The following is a 15653-nucleotide window of genomic DNA, read 5'->3' as shown; positions in this document are numbered from 1 at the left end:
GCAGGGAGCACGAAGGCTGGAAATTGGGTCTGGAGTTTCAGGGGAGTCACTGGGAACATAGGGATGGGGGGATTAACTTCAGAAGGTTACTGGTCACATCTTGAGTATTTCACTAAAAAGGAACACAGTGAATCAAATGAATTCTAGTTAAGCTGTTGCCATAGCCTAAAAGATTAATAAACAGGTGAACTTCTGAAATGTTTCTAACTGCGTGTAAAACAAGTTGTCAGTAGTGCCAGGTTGTTACAAATATTGTGAAATGGTACATACCCCACAGTTCTGAAAACAGCTGTTCTAGGATAGGAGGGTACAGAGGGCCAGTTTTTGTTTACAATAAATTTCCCTGGGAAGAACAAGGAAGAATAGCTCTTGAAACATTGTAACTTGAGCATGTAGTGTGTGAGAGGCAGCCGGATCCATAGGTATGGCGTTTTATTTTACTACTGTCATGTCAGTAAACTCCCTCACAGCTGCCGGAGGTTACAGTATTTCACCTACAGGCAGGAAAACAGACAGGTTTATAATTTTATTTTACAAATTCAATTCCATTTGACTTTTTTATTATTTAAAAAACAGGTGCTTTTCCTGTAGGTATAGTACACAACAATGCCTGGGGACTGTAGCAAGACACTCTGGATGCAAACAAAGAGAAATAAGTGTCCTATCTTTTCCCTAAGAGATTGTGGTCTTGGGCACTTTCATTCCTAAAAGGAATTAGTATTTGTAAGGCAAAGGGATTTCTCCAGCTGGAACCATGGTAACCATGGCTGCATTCCTTTCAAACATTTTCAGACTTATTTTATCCAGATACCAAATGCTTTCCCCCACCTTGGTGACTGCCTCAGCAACAAAACACAAGAGCAAAGTCTCTCCTTACAAGCAGTACAGCTCCCCCTTCAGCACTTGGAATTGGCAATTTACACAACCTGAGGACCTCAACTTCCACAAAAATCAGTAATTGTCCCTTCATGGTAAATTTTCACAACTATCTGAGGTAACAGATTATAGTTTATCACATCAGAGCCTTGGCAGAGATTTTGTTACTGTATTTAGTATGAGACCATACCAAAAACCTTTTGGTATGACAAATTCAAACCAGAACATAATCTTTTTTGACACTCCTTAGTATACAAAACTTGGTATCGACCCCTATTTGCATCTATGGAAAGCAAAATTTTAAGAGAATAAAAACTAAACTAAACTAAAGAGAAACTCAGAAGTTTCTCTTCTGAGAAAGTGATAGCGTGGTTCACATTTTAACATGAAAAATATTACTATGAACTCTTTAACATTTTCTGCAAGTTCACCTCCTTATTCCAGCAAAGGAGATCAGTGGATGAACGTGCTTTGTAAGCTGGTCCAGTCTATTAAAGTAGCTAGAAAACAGTTCTTTTCTCCAAGGAAAAGATTCTGGTCAGAGCTTCACATTTTCTTCAAGGAATTTCAGGTGCCGAGCCTTCGCACTGTAACTCGCGTACTTGTCTCCCATGTGCTCCCGCAACTGCAGCTGTTTGCAACGCACACAGAACAAAACCCACAACATTTACTGGCATTGAAAAAAAGCAGAAGCTACCAAAGTATTAACAGAAAAATACCAAAGCACTCAGCTTAAAGAAACATGTGAAGCTTGGCAATGTGGATGAGAGAGAAGAAAAATGAACACTTGTTGTCTAAAAGCAAGCGACTTTCAAAATGTAAAATAGAAGATCTTCACAGGTTACAAATCAAATATTGCCTGGGTAAGTGTAACCAAGTTTTGAATCAAAGGAACTGGAAGTATTCCTTATTCAACTCTATTGGGGATTGATGTTAAATTCTTATTTTGGACATAAGACGCATGAGGCAAGTAATGTGAAGGCAAACATTTGAGAGATAGAAGAAATTATTACTGGAGAAACAGCACAGAATAAAATTATTTGCATCCCTCACACCATCCCGATGGTACAATCCTAAAGCTCTGATGATTTCTGAAGAAGTTGCTTTTGAACATGGTCTACATCTAGAATCAAACTTAAGCATGAAAATTACAATATACTTAGGTCCTTGCCTGCCCATGACTACATAAAGACTTTCTGGAATCAAGGTTTACGCTATCTCAATAGGATAAAGAGCCTGCTAATTTATCTAAGTTTATAAAGAAATTAAACTATTTTATTATGGAAGACATTCACCTCTCTTTTCACTTCATCATCTTCTTCCATGATTCTGTACACCTTCTCAAGAAGTTTCACTCCCAATCCTTGCACCACATCAGATCTCAGGATTTCAACCATTCTCCTAATTTTGTAAGGGACCAATGACATATCTATTAAAAATAAAATACAATGAAAAAATTAGTGCAGCAGTAATTACTTTCAGTACAGACAATTTTCATATTCTGCAGAAGAATATGGGACGACTAAGTATTACCACAGAATCCCAGAGCAACAGACCTGAAGGAATCTCTTCCATTTTTAACTCGTCTGATTCATCAGGTGATTTTCCATGCAAAATCAAAGTATCTCGATACTTCCTATGAAGTTTAAACTCTGGGGCTGGGGTCGAGGTTACACAGCACTCAGAGTTCTCCTTGGAGTCCATTTTCAGTGTCCACGTCATCAGCTGCACCAAGTCATTCATTTCATTCACACCGCTTTTCCTAGGAGAGAAGGAAGAAATAAATCAGTCCCCATCATAATGCAACTTCCACCCTGCATTCCAAGGGCTTTTAATGAGTTTACTGAGGTCCTAGTAAGTATTCCATGTTCAATTCCTTGTTCTGGTGCAGTTTTATCAATAGCAACATCAGTACTATTTCATTTAACAAAGGCTCAGAGCCCAGCAAAAACCCCACAATCCTACTGGCTACTGCTTACTCTGGTAATGCAACAAATTGCATCTTTTGAAAGTTGCTTATACTGACAAAAATCAGAGATAAATTCAGCCTCGTTTACAGTGGAAAAGAAGCACATTGGCACCTTCTAACCTGTGCTTTTAATGCATCCTGACAGCAGATGTCCTTTGGTGCTGGATGATTGGTTTCCTGGGAAGCTACAGTTCACAAAACCATCATACACAATCCTACAGCCCAGAAAGTTCAGCATGGAAAGTGTATAATCACAGAGAGACAATAATTCAATGGGGCTGTTTTCCTCTATGCATCACACACTTCTTCAATCACTCACTATGCAGAGCTAAAGTGTGAAAGCCATTTTTTTTTCCACTCCAAGTCAAGGTCCAGTATAGCAGTGAAAATTCTTGCACAGTATTAAATAAAATCCTTACTTCTCCTTGGAATCACCATCAGACTTGTCTGTAGAGCTTGTGGAAGAGCTTAGCTCATCATCAGACAGGCAATGGGGTTCTCTCTTTCTCTAAGGGAAGAAGGAGTAAATAACAAAAATTCTAATAGTTGATAGTAATTCAGCAATATGGCATATATTACTGTTCCTACATGGAATAAATACTTTTCACAAAGTTTACCTGAGAAATACTGGGATCTGATGAGGACTGAGGAACTTTAACACAATTTTCCACATGTGACTTTGCTTCAGCTGCTGCACCATTTAATGACTGTCTCACTGGAACCACTGGAAGGATGACATTTTGACAGTCTTTACAACTAAGCTGTGTGTATGCTGAATTAGTTTCATGTTCACGCAAGAAAAAATCTATCACCTAGCAGAAGGCAGGCAGGGAGGAAGGTATTTTGCTAATAGAAAACATCGGAGCTTCTGTTTGAAAGTGACTATTGTACATTTCAAAAACAAGTTGTCAACACAGAACACAATTGAAAGTAACTAAAAAGCAGAAAAATACAAACATGTTAACAGAATTTTTTATTTAACCCAGAACTAGCCCCTTAGTGCACCATTCTGAAGATGGCTGTGAAGAACAGACAAGAAGTTATAATTTCTTCAGAAAAAACTTATTAGCCTGCTTATACATAAACTGTTAACATAGAAACACAAAAATTACCAGAGGGAAGCATCTCCCGAGACTGCTTGAGCCTCCTTCGTTCTCTTGCTGACAAGGGCCGCTCCTTCAAAGGAAGTTAATTTGATCTTAATTTGCAATCACCATTATGGCTTTTGTTTTCTAATCACCTATCAAGCAAAAAATCCTTTTCAAAGGTTCAAGGAGAGGGAGCTATTATTTAATGCTTAATTATTTATTTCAAAAGTGTCTTCAATGAGACCAATCTGAACTCTAGAAAAGGGGCTTCTGACCTCCAAGGCTCAGCAAGGCTCATCCCCTACTGAGCAGGGCTTCCAGGAACTCCTACACATTTCTTTAGTCACTGTGCACACACTGCTCAGAAGGAATGAGACAAAAACCAGCAGACACAGGTTTCATCACTAACCTTCGGAATGGCTGCTTGGCTGGGTTTGGCACTATCTGCAGGCTCAGGGTGCTCTGCACCCCTCTGGGCTGTCTTTGGGGTCACATCAGAAGGAACAGGGAGAGGCCGAGGAGAAACTGCCCTGAACTTGACAGAGAAGCGAGCGAGAATTTATATTTTTTTTAATTAAAAGTTTAAGTACTCTGCAATCTAGAAGACATTCTTGCATGATAAAGCTGGATGGCAGAGATTTTGAATCCTATTGTAACCTCTTCACATCTCCCAGCTTGATCCTTCCCTCTCCCCATCTCTGCTTGCATCTGTTTCCCTTCTTGCCATCTCTACAACTTATCCCCCTCCTCCCAAACTATTTTTCAGGCAATGCCTTTGCAACAACTGTTCCCACTCCCAAATAGCAAAACCCAAAGAGAAAACCAGGTTATCAATGACCAATCACCCTTTTCTCTAGCCTTGTGCCTTTCCCCAAAGAAACCTCCCTGCTCAGTCTGGAAGAACTGACAGGAGCTCCATCCTGTGTGCATGCCAAGAGTTTCTTCCTGCAGTTTGCACTCAGAAGCTCAGGGCAGTCATTACACATCTGTTCTAAAGCACTACTAAGCCACTACCCACCACAAGTAGCCTTATCCACAAAGGTACTGACTTGTAGTTACAAACAGTGAGAAGTCCTGATGGAATTTCCTAGGAAACACTGCAACCCAGTAAAGGCACAGCCCATCTGGCACACCCACCTCATCCCTGGAAGATACTGGGGATTTTCAAAGATTTACTCAGGCTGCTTCTAACAGTCACCTTCAGTGATCTGCACTGAAGTCATACAGACACACATGAAACAAGAACAGCATTAAAACACCCACCCTTTTTTAGAAAATAGGTCCCACGTTTAAAGAGGAAAAACACAGGAGTCTTAAAGGAGAGAGGAGAAGTATTTTTCAAGTATCTGCACCTTCTCTGAGCAGCCTTCAGCATGCTCTCTCTGCTGCTGCCGTGGGAGCGAGGGTTCACTGACACAGCTGTGAGGCTGTTTGTGGAAGGTCATGTTTCCCTGAGCATCTCCTGAAGCTCCATGACTGACATCATCCTAATAATAAAAGCATTTAAAAAAAAATACAGACCTGTCATTTCCAGATTTACACAAACACACTTAAAAAAAATTATCAAAACAGGTCCCTTTACTATTTGGACTGCAACCACCTTAACATAGCACAGGTACAACCACAATAAATTCTTATTTGAGAGATAAAATACTTGCTGTACCAGCATCTTTAGCTGCTATATCTTCAAAGAAAGACACTTACTTGAATTACAGCAGGAACAAAGGGTGCTAGCAGCTTTTCAGTAGAATCCAAGCTCTAAAACAAATAATGATTTCTCATTAAAAATCTCATGGTAGACCAAAATGAAGTGAAAAGACAATTACCACCAATTATCCCCCTGATCCAAATCAAGATTATTCAGGCTTATTTACAACATAGAAAAAAAGTTACAAAACTGTTCTTACTCTCTCTCTTCACGGCTGGGAATGCAAATTTGTTTCCTCGTAAAAACAGAATTCCAATCACCTAGGTAGATGCAATCCCAAAACTACTTTACGACACTGCCTTTGCAAATCTGAACCCAAGGCTCCTAACTACTTAAGAATCTCGATAATTGCATCAGCAACATCCTACTTTGACAGAAAAACACATGCAGCAGCTTTCTAAATTGTAAGAGCTGGCTACTCATTAATAGATTTAAACTTATTTCAAATAAGCATAAATGCATTACCAGCTCAGTTTGCTTTTGGTCTTTTGATACAGGCTGCAGGAGTTTCAAAGTGTCATCCTCATCTTCTACAGAATCAACAGAAGATGGCTTTGATTCAACACTTTCAACTTTAAAAGCCTGTTTTCCTCTTTGCTGTTGTCCATCTTCCTTAATTGGTGGGTTACTAGATGTTATTTTAGAATGGCCTGGAACATGTAAATGCTTTGCTTTATTATTCTCTGGAATACTCTCACTGCCACACTTGTCACTTCCATGCTTCATCCTTTCAGACAGGGAGACATCAATGTTCACTCCACTGACTGTAGCTACGGAGTCTCCCAAGCTGTTCAGATCATTTTTGTTTGGTTTTCTTTCCATCTCAACAGCTGGTTTCTCCGAGGGATAAAAATTGGTGGCTTTATATTTGCTGATGCAAACTTCTTCATCCTAGGATTAAAAGAAAAACAAAAAAAAAATCATTATCTTTTGCATTTTACACACATATGAAAGAATTCTCTAAGCACTAAGGAAAAATCAAGAACACACCAGAGCAAAAGGTGTGAAGGAAACTGAAAGAAAATTGTGATCAATTACAGATGAGGAGCCTCAAAAAAGATAAAATCCACATTTTTTAAGAGATACAGATTTGCAAATGACCTATTTCAGGTACTGGTTTATACACATGGAGTACACCTACTTTTCACCAGGACCATGAAAACAGTTGTACTCACTTGGCTTTCCCTAAGGGAGGAACAAGCACCAAGAGGTTTTAGGATGTGCAACACCACATATATTCAGTATTTCAACACTGAAAGCTCAAACCCAGAACAGAAGACTTATTATCGAAAACAAAAAACATGCACAAGATTAACCATTACAAAAGGTTTGTTGTAACCACTGGAAAGAATTTCAACAATAAAGAATTTTGGTTGTGACTATAATTAGTTTTTAAATATGTTTTTGATTGGAAAAAACTATTACCACTTGTCATTAAATATCTGAAAAATTATTTGACCCCAAATACTCCAAGAGTAACTCACACAAAACCAGGTGTTGTTTAGTTAACATCTTACAGATCTTGCAATTAGCTGATCCACAGGTGTTTAATTACTTCCACTCTTATCTAAAAACATTTCCTTCCCTAATATGAATTTTACACGTTGCTGGGATTCAGATCTAATGTTCTTAGGGATGCTCAAGGCACTTGTTATAAAACCAAAGTTTTTATCTAGAAATGCAAGAGGGATTTGGGTTTTGTTAGCTTTTTTTTTTAAGGTAAAAATCCCTCATAACTTACAACTTTGTATTTTCTGGCTTGCTCAGAGGAGTGGTTTTGTTGTGTAACATTCCGGCTGCAAGATTCATTCTTTGCTGAGACAACAGAACAAGGGTCTTTAGGTTTAGAATCCACTGTTTTCTTATGATTTCTAGCAGCTTTCCTGTAAAGAAAACGAAAGTTGCTCATTCAGTCACCATCAACAAGGTCCTAAAATATTTCTTTTGATTATACTAATTAAAAAAAAACCAACACCACTAAAGAGCTTTCATACAAAGAGTATCAGATACTGGGATTTTTCAATAGACTGTGCACAACAACCTCATTTTCAATTCTAGTAAAGGAGCTTAAAAACTCAATTCAGACTCTGCCACCACTATACACTTGTTCTGCAGAGCACCAAGGTCACTTCTATCTGGAAGCAGTACAACAACTGACTAAACCTGACAAAGAAAAATAATTATATCAAAGGAACTTGATTTTTCAACTCCCAGATGATAAATGGCCTCAAGAACCATATGGAAAGGTGTGTGTTTTCTACCAATTCTGTATTTTTAAACCCCACAGAGTTTTATTCTGCATTTGCAGAAAAAAAGTATTTTCCACTCTAATTCCCTAATATTTCTCAAAGAATTCACACAAACTGATGTTCATATGCTTTGCAGCTGCACATAACAAAACGTACTTTATCCTGCTACAAAACCCAGGAAAAGTTGTAAAAAAAGGACAACAATAACATGAATATTTTGCACAGTTGCACTCAAATGAAAACATCTTACGCCTTCGTGGCTTCCAAAAACAAAGAAATCTGTTGTTTGATATACGGCTGTCGCAGGATGCTTTTCACACTAGGTCTCTCCTCAGGTTTTTTACTGAGCATAGTTTGTATTATTTCTACCAGCTGTGGGCTGTAATCCTTTGGCATGGGTGGCAGCTGTGAAAGGAAAGGGAAGTCTGATATTATTTAATATATTCATCAACAGGGGCTATTCTAGAAGTGTGTTTATTTATGTGTGATCATTATGGTCAGCTACATAAAAAATATGTATAAAAACAGACTCATTGTTCAAATGCTGAAAGTTACCCAATTGCCTAATGTTAAACAAAATCTTGAAATTCCAAGTGTGTGGCAAAGAACTGTTCCTAATTTTATTAATACAAATAGTGAAAGTTCTGTATATAGCTTAAAAATTATATTAAATAAATCCATACTCACTTCATTGTATGCCAAAGCAAGAAGACAAATAAGCTAATCTTACATAACAGGAAAATGGCATCACACCGTAATTTAATTTTTATGCAAAACCAGAAGCAAATTAAGACAGCCATCTCAGAACTTTGAAAATTAATCAGTATATTCATTAAATGAAGAGGTAACAAGAAACTCTAGCCATATCTACAAAGGAATAACTCCCTTAGTCTGGTATCACATCATCCACCACCACAAAACAACAGTCTTACATATGATGGTTTATGTTACATGCAAGTATTTTTAACTGCATTCAGTATTTCTGATTAGAAAATATAATCTCAATTTCTAGATAGAAAATCCAAGCACATATAAAATTTGAGGAGTTTTTACCTTCCCTTCAATAATTCGATAAGCCAAGGAGTTCATGTCCTTGGCATTGAAGGCATGTTTCAGTGTAGCCATCTCATAAACACAGCAGCCCAAGGCCCAAACATCAGACTGAAAAAAGAGGAAGAGAAAATGTTTTGGAACTTCTTATTAGTTGTACAAATTTTATCTTTGGACTTAGTTACCTGATTTGAAACAGACTTTTAATGACAGTAAGCTAATTAAGCCCAAATTCCATTGCAAACTTCTGGCTTCAGCCTCACTCTTCTATTTTTAATTTTGATCAAGTCAACTATTTCCTTAAAAATATTCCAAATTTTTTTCCAAAAGGAAGTGTAGAAATTAGCTATCTTTGGGGGAAGAGTTGCTTGTTTCCCTTTTTAGTACAATATCCGTCCTAACTGTAAATGAAAAATCTTGATTTTTCATTGGAAGAAGTTTCTCCTCAGTTCTTGCTCATTACAGACACTCATATTTATGGTGTGTTTACAACAGGAGCTGCACATGTTTGCTTTGTTCTGTTATATTTTAAATTCACAGTAACACTGCTTATTCCTCTCATTAAAATTTCCTTTTCTGTATTTTTTTTCTTTTTTAATGCTGCTGTTATTTCTAATACAATTTTGAGTGTAAAACTTCCCATCTGGTCTATAACAAATTCAGAAAGTGCATCTCTCTAACACAGGCTGATATTTCTGCTCCCATTCTCTATCTGTCCAGCTGTGAGAGGTACAGGCAGCCTGCTGGACACCTCGGCTGTGATAACTTAGCACGTGCTATGAATTCCTAAACATAGTTCCAGAACCAAACATTCCTACAAATCTCTCTCCTATTTTTTGTTTGGTCTTTGGGAAGATTAAAAAGACTTGGAAGCAATAAGAAACCAAAATCCACAAGTAAGATTGTAATGACCTGAGACAAATTAAGTAAGGCTCCTAAGAAAAGAGAAATGGCATTGTCATACTGTACCTTGTAGTTGTAGGGCTTGTTAGAAAAGAGTTCAGGGCTCATATAGTACGGGGTGCCTATGAGAGTGCTGGCCATGTCATACTGGTTTTCCAACACTCTGGCTATTCCCAGGTCTCCCACTTTGATTATATTTGTTCGTGTCAGGAAAATATTCTGAGTTTTAAGATCTCTGTGCAGAATGTGTTTTTCATGTAAATACTAGGGGGAAAAAATCATATAAATATGGTTAATTAACTCCTAATTGGTTCTTTTATGCTGAAAAGTAAAATCTCATTACACAAGTCAAAGAAAGAAAACACAAAAGTGGAGGAAACACAGAAATCCCTCCCAAGGTCAGGAGTGAGCTGCTAAGACAGTATTGGTGAAATAACATTAAAAGTGAGTGATACAGGCAGGGGGCCAAAACCTAGCACTGCTTTAACCAAATCTCCCTGCGTGGCCCTTGTAAATCAGCAGAAAAGATGAAATAAAAATGTAAAGTTAAGACTATAACTCACTTTCTGCTGCTTTCATTTCTTGACAATCCTAGTCCAAAAACATTTTAGAGGAAATTATAACGTGAGCTTTGTGTAAACACTGTAGAAAATTAGTCATAATAAACAATAAGCAGTACCAATAATTACTGTATTTTTGACCACAACAGCCAATTTTAAGATAGAATATTCTGTCTTTTTTTTTTTTCTTTAATGTTAACATCTATATCTGGTCTTTATTGCTGTAGCAATTGCCTTTAAAGTTTGATAACCTCCAATTACAAATTTAAAAGAGTAGGATAAGGCTTAATAGAAACGATGCATTAATAGTCTAAATTTACCATTAAAAACAGCAATAAAAAGACTGAACACAAAATGCTTCTGAAAGAATATGCGCTTTTTTTTCCCCAAAAAAATTATTTTGTAAATTTAATGTAAGCTTTCAAACCAGAGAAGCATTTCAGACAAGAGCTGCAAACACCCCAAAGGCAACCACTGTCTACTGTGCTACAGAGGTGTGGACTTAAAACATGTCAGCAATTTCTTACTTCAAATAGTTGATTTGACTGCAATGATCCATTTTTAATGTGCTAATAACCACTGTAATTAGATGCTAACCGAGCCAAACAGGAATCCAAAGGCTGCAGCTTAGCTGGAATTTTTAAATACATAAAAAGTCAAATTAAGTTTATATCTGAAGGTGACAAAATTACACTTCATTGTACCTGCAGTGCCATGGCAATCTGGACAAACCACTCCACCACCTGATTCTCAGGCAAGAGCTTTCCCTTCAGCTCCTTGAGCTTGTGGTAGAGGTCTCCTCCCTCGCAGAAGCCCATCACAATGTAGAGGTGGCCATCGTCCCCCTGCCAGGACTCTCTGTAGGTGACAATGTTGGGGTGTCTCAGCTGGGACAGCAGCTGTGCCTCCTGCTCTGCTGCTCTCCTCTCGCGGCTGGAAGCACTTCTAAGGTTTAACTTTTTGATGACATACTGTAAAAGACAAGGCAAGGTGTACACAAAGAGATGAAAGTGACTCTGCAGAAGCTCTAGGGAATTCCCCAGACCTAAAGGAAATGCAGTATTCGAAATCTCTACTGATTAATCTACATGGAGGCTGCAGTTTGGATGAAAGTTATGCAGAATTTCTTCTCTTCTACCCTTACACCATAAAAATGGAACAGGTTTGTTCCATTCATCCACCTGAATACAACTCTGCTCAGGCACTTTGTGGTGTTTGGCTTTCTTCTGATTAATGTTCACATTTCTCTTTTTCTCCCCGCTCTCATTTTAAATGTGTGTCTGTCATTCATCTTTTAAACCTGAAGTACCTGTTTGTGCACCACAGTTACTCTCACAAAAAGGCCACATCAATAGTAAACCTGAATATATATAAAGTGTGCAGTCATGTGCAAACAAATAATAAAAGTCATCTGAAAAAGACAAAAGGTCTTATGCTCATTTCTAAATTTCTTTTATTCTTTATTAAGAGGGGTCAAGAATTTCTCGAAGTTACATACAAAAGTTATCTACTTCCTTAATATGTACTACATTAAATGTAATTCTAAGGAATTTTAGGTTTCAGCAAAAACATTCATGAGGCTGAAGATGAGTCAATAAAATCCACAGAACACTTTCATCACCCACAACACCAATATTTAGATCTGACCTGGCCCTATCCTGATGAAAATTTTGTAGGACATCACTTTAGGGCACCAGCTTTCCACAAAACAATCTTGTCATGGTTATGCTTGAACCTGCTCTTACTCGAGGTTGTAAATCAAAACTTTTAAAATATTTCTACTTGCTGAATTTTAGCATTCTTAGAGATGGTTCAGTGTCTGCTCTCCAGGCTGCACCTATTAATTAGCCCAGCACATTTAATTAGTGCTGAGGAGATGCCCCTATATACCAAGGGAACCAATTACCCAGGAAATCCACAGCACCTCATGACTTTGTATTTCAGGAGCCTTCTGGATACAACTCGTGATGCTCAAAGCTTCCAGGAGGAATAGCACAAAGCTAATTGTGTACAGCATCACCTAACTCCAAAATAAAATAGAAATGCTGCAACTACTGTGGTCTATGTGACAAGTCAACTACAACTCTATCTCTGAGCATGGAAATAATTTTTAAAAAATCATTTATGGAAAGCTTATATCAGCATCTTTTAGAAAATACACAGCAAAATGCAAAAAGCACATATATTATATAAAGCACATATATATTAGCCTTACTTTAAACTTGGCATCGATTATATTTAGTTTAATGAGCATGCTTTCCTGGCAAGATTCTCTACTGAAATCTACTATTGCAATGCTGTTCCACCTTATTTGATACCAAAATGTGTATGAATTCCATTTTGTTTTGTTTTGAACACTTTAAGCTACTTGACCTTCTCCACAAAAATCCAGCATTCAGTTAACAGCAAATATGCTTAAATGAGACACAAATTCTTTCACAGAATATGTGGCACTGTGCCAAAGCCACAACAAAAAACCCTGATCATCGTGCTACAAAAGAAAGTTTGTAAAAGTTGGCAAAAGATAAAACCCAGTAAACCACTCCAAATATTTATCATGCAACTAACAAACAGGAAGCAAGGATCTTGCTAGCGTTAATGACCAGCAGCACCACAATGAAATCCAAGGACCTGGACCTGAGTGAAAGTGACCTCAAAGCACTGTTTACTTTTACGATGAGCTGAGGTTAGAAACTCTTTGAGGACACTGGACTGTGCACCTGGTGGTGGCCTGGAGGGAACAAGTCCTGCCACCGCCACTGCCCACGCCACGGGTCACAGGGCTCCACCTCGGGCTTCCAAGCAGGGAACTGCCCTCATCCGGGAAGGACACAGCTTCTGACCCCTGCTGGGAACAAACCTCCTCCCATCAAATCCCGCCCTAAGGCTCACACAGCAGGTTCCTGCGGCACTGCTCTCTGCATGTGCTCCATCCCCGTTTCTTTGCCCTCTCACATTCCCGAGCAAACACCTCTGCTTTGGCCAGAATAGACAGATTATTTCAGTTTTCCAACAAAAATGCTTGTGCTTCTACTCTGACACAGCCAAAACCTCCCCGGAAAGAGTCTTCTCCACATCTTTAACAAAAGTTCTTATAGACAAAGGAAGATAACAGAAACACCCAGCTTGGGTGGCTGCAGCCACACCCCAATACCTGGTGATGGCTACAGCCCTGCTCTGACACCAGGTCATGGTCACAAAAACACCGTAACACCTGGTGATGGCCACAGCCCCGCTCTGACACCAGGTCATGGTCACAGCCCCACTCTGACACCAGGTGATGGTCACAGCCCCACTCTGACACCAGGTGATGGCCACAGCCCCACTCTGACACCAGGTGATGGCCACAGCCCCACTCTGACACCAGGTGATGGCCACAGCCCCACTCTGACACCTGGTGATGGTCACAAAAACACCCTGACACCAGGTGATGGTCACAAAAACACCCTGACACCAGGTGATGGTCACAGCCCCGCTCTGACACCAGGTGATGGTCACAAAAACACCATAACACCAGGTGATGGTCACAGCCCCGCTCTGACACCAGGTGATGGTCACAGCCCCGCTCTGACACCTGGTGATGGCCACAGCCCCGCTCTGACACCAGGTCATGGTCACACCCCCACTCTGACACCAGGTCATGGCCACAGCCCCACTCTGACACCAGGTGATGGCCACAGCCCCACTCTGACACCAGGTGATGGTCACAAAAACACCATAACACCAGGTGATGGTCACAGCCCCGCTCTGACACCAGGTGATGGCCACAGCCCCACTCTGACACCAGGTGATGGTCACAGCCCCACTCTGACACCTGGTGATGGTCACAGCCCCGCTCTGACACCTAGTGATGGCCACAGCCCCACTCTGACACCAGGTCATGGTCACAAAAATACCATAACACCAGGTGATGGCCACAGCCCCGCTCTGACACCAGGTGATGGTCACAGCCCCACTCTGACACCAGGTGATGGCCACAGCCCTGCTCTGACACCAGGTCATGGTCACAGCCCCACTCTGACACCAGGTCATGGTCACAGCCCCACTCTGACACCAGGTGATGGCCACAGCCCCGCTCTGACACCAGGTGATGGCCACAAAAACACCATAACACCAGGTGATGGCCACAGCCCCACTCTGACACCAGGTGATGGCCACAGCCCCGCTCTGACACCAGGTGATGGCCACAGCCCCGCTCTGACACCAGGTGATGGCCACAGCCCCGCTCTGACACCAGGTGATGGCCACAGCCCCGCTCTGACACCTGGTGATGGTCACAAAAACACCATAACACCAGGTGATGGCCACAGCCCCGCTCTGACACCTGGTGATGGTCACAAAAACACCATAACACCAGGTGATGGTCACAGCCCCGCTCTGACACCAGGTGATGGCCACAGCCCCGCTCTGACACCAGGTGATGGTCACAAAAACACTATAACACCAGGTGATGGCCACAGCCCCGCTCTGACACCAGGTGATGGCCACAGCCCCACTCTGACACCAGGTGATGGCCACAGCCCCGCTCTGACACCAGGCCGTAGTCACACCTGCACCCCGACACGATGCCACGTCCCTGGTCGTGCCCAGGGTGGGTCAGGGCCACCAGCCAAAGCCGGGCCACAGCTGGGTGCGGGTCACAGCCGAACCAGACGCCGTGGCACCCTCTGCCCAGCCCGACCCGGGCACTGCCCTCAGGCCGAGCCGCGCCCGCCGCCGTGCCCGTGGCCCGCGGCCCAGCCCCTCGCTACCTGCTTGCGGTCCTGGCGGTGCCGCGCCAGGCTCACCTCCCCGTAGCTGCCCTTGCCCACGGCCCGCAGGAAGCAGTAGGCAGCCAGGGGCATCCTCCCGCCGCCGGGCCCGGGCAGCGCCCGCTGCCATAGAGATGCCCGGGGCGGCCGCGGCCATGGAGCGCCCGGCGCGCAGCTTTCCGGCGCGGGCCGGCGCCGCGGCGGCCATTTTGGAAGCGGGCGCGGCGGCCATGTTGAGAGCGGGCAGCGCGGCTGAGGGAACGGGCCCGCCCCGGCGCCGGCCTCGCCGCGGCCCCGGGACAGCGCGGTCCCGGGACAGCGCGGTCCCCGGCCCGACCGCGTCAGGCGTGGCCCGGCGTGCTGCTCCGGGACAGGGATGGCCATAGGGACGCGGCTGTGCTACAGCAACCCACCTGCCGTGAGCCTGGCAGGGCGCAGCAGCTCCACAGAGCCATCCCGTCCCTTTGGATGGGGTAGAGAATTGGTTAAAAAATCTCCA

The 15653-nt window shown here is 41.7% G+C and overlaps 1 protein-coding gene across 3 annotated transcripts; it reads right to left on the bottom strand.

The window, feature by feature from the left end:
• Nucleotides 1-513: 513 nt before the first annotated feature.
• Nucleotides 514-15392, bottom strand: NEK4 (NIMA related kinase 4). 3 transcript variants are annotated; one of them, XM_068201681.1, is made up of 16 exons: nt 15155-15392; nt 11108-11374; nt 9910-10107; nt 8944-9051; nt 8141-8295; nt 7383-7524; nt 6107-6532; nt 5638-5691; nt 5286-5420; nt 4343-4468; nt 3958-4021; nt 3463-3569; nt 3265-3353; nt 2433-2638; nt 2172-2305; nt 514-1507 (listed from the first exon to the last, which is right to left on the bottom strand). In XM_068201681.1, the coding sequence occupies exons 1-16, from the start codon at nt 15245-15247 to the stop codon at nt 1415-1417; spliced, it is 2397 nt and encodes a 798-aa protein (XP_068057782.1). In that variant the 5' UTR covers nt 15248-15392; the 3' UTR covers nt 514-1414. The 3 variants fall into 3 exon arrangements, with proteins under 3 accessions (XP_068057782.1, XP_068057784.1, XP_068057783.1); XM_068201683.1 differs by having other exon boundaries at nt 11108-11261; nt 15155-15303; XM_068201682.1 differs by lacking the exon at nt 15155-15392 and adding an exon at nt 14954-14972.
• Nucleotides 15393-15653: the final 261 nt, after the last annotated feature.

The sequence above is a fragment of the Anomalospiza imberbis genome, chromosome 11, assembly GCF_031753505.1.
Source record: "Anomalospiza imberbis isolate Cuckoo-Finch-1a 21T00152 chromosome 11, ASM3175350v1, whole genome shotgun sequence".
NCBI lineage: Eukaryota > Metazoa > Chordata > Aves > Passeriformes > Viduidae > Anomalospiza > Anomalospiza imberbis.
This window is presented reverse-complemented; position numbering and strand designations above follow the sequence as displayed.

Coding starts and splice junctions, on each gene's coding strand:
- NEK4 (XM_068201681.1), bottom strand. CDS start 15,247: ATGCCCCTGGCTGCCTACTGCTTCCTGCGGGCCGTGGGCAAGGGCAGC. Junction 6,533..7,382: donor AAGCCAGAAAATACAAAGTT/GTAAGTTATGAG, acceptor TTTTAATCCTAG/GATGAAGAAGTTTGCATCAG. Junction 3,570..3,957: donor TCGGGAGATGCTTCCCTCTG/GTAATTTTTGTG, acceptor TCATCCTTCCAG/TGGTTCCAGTGAGACAGTCA.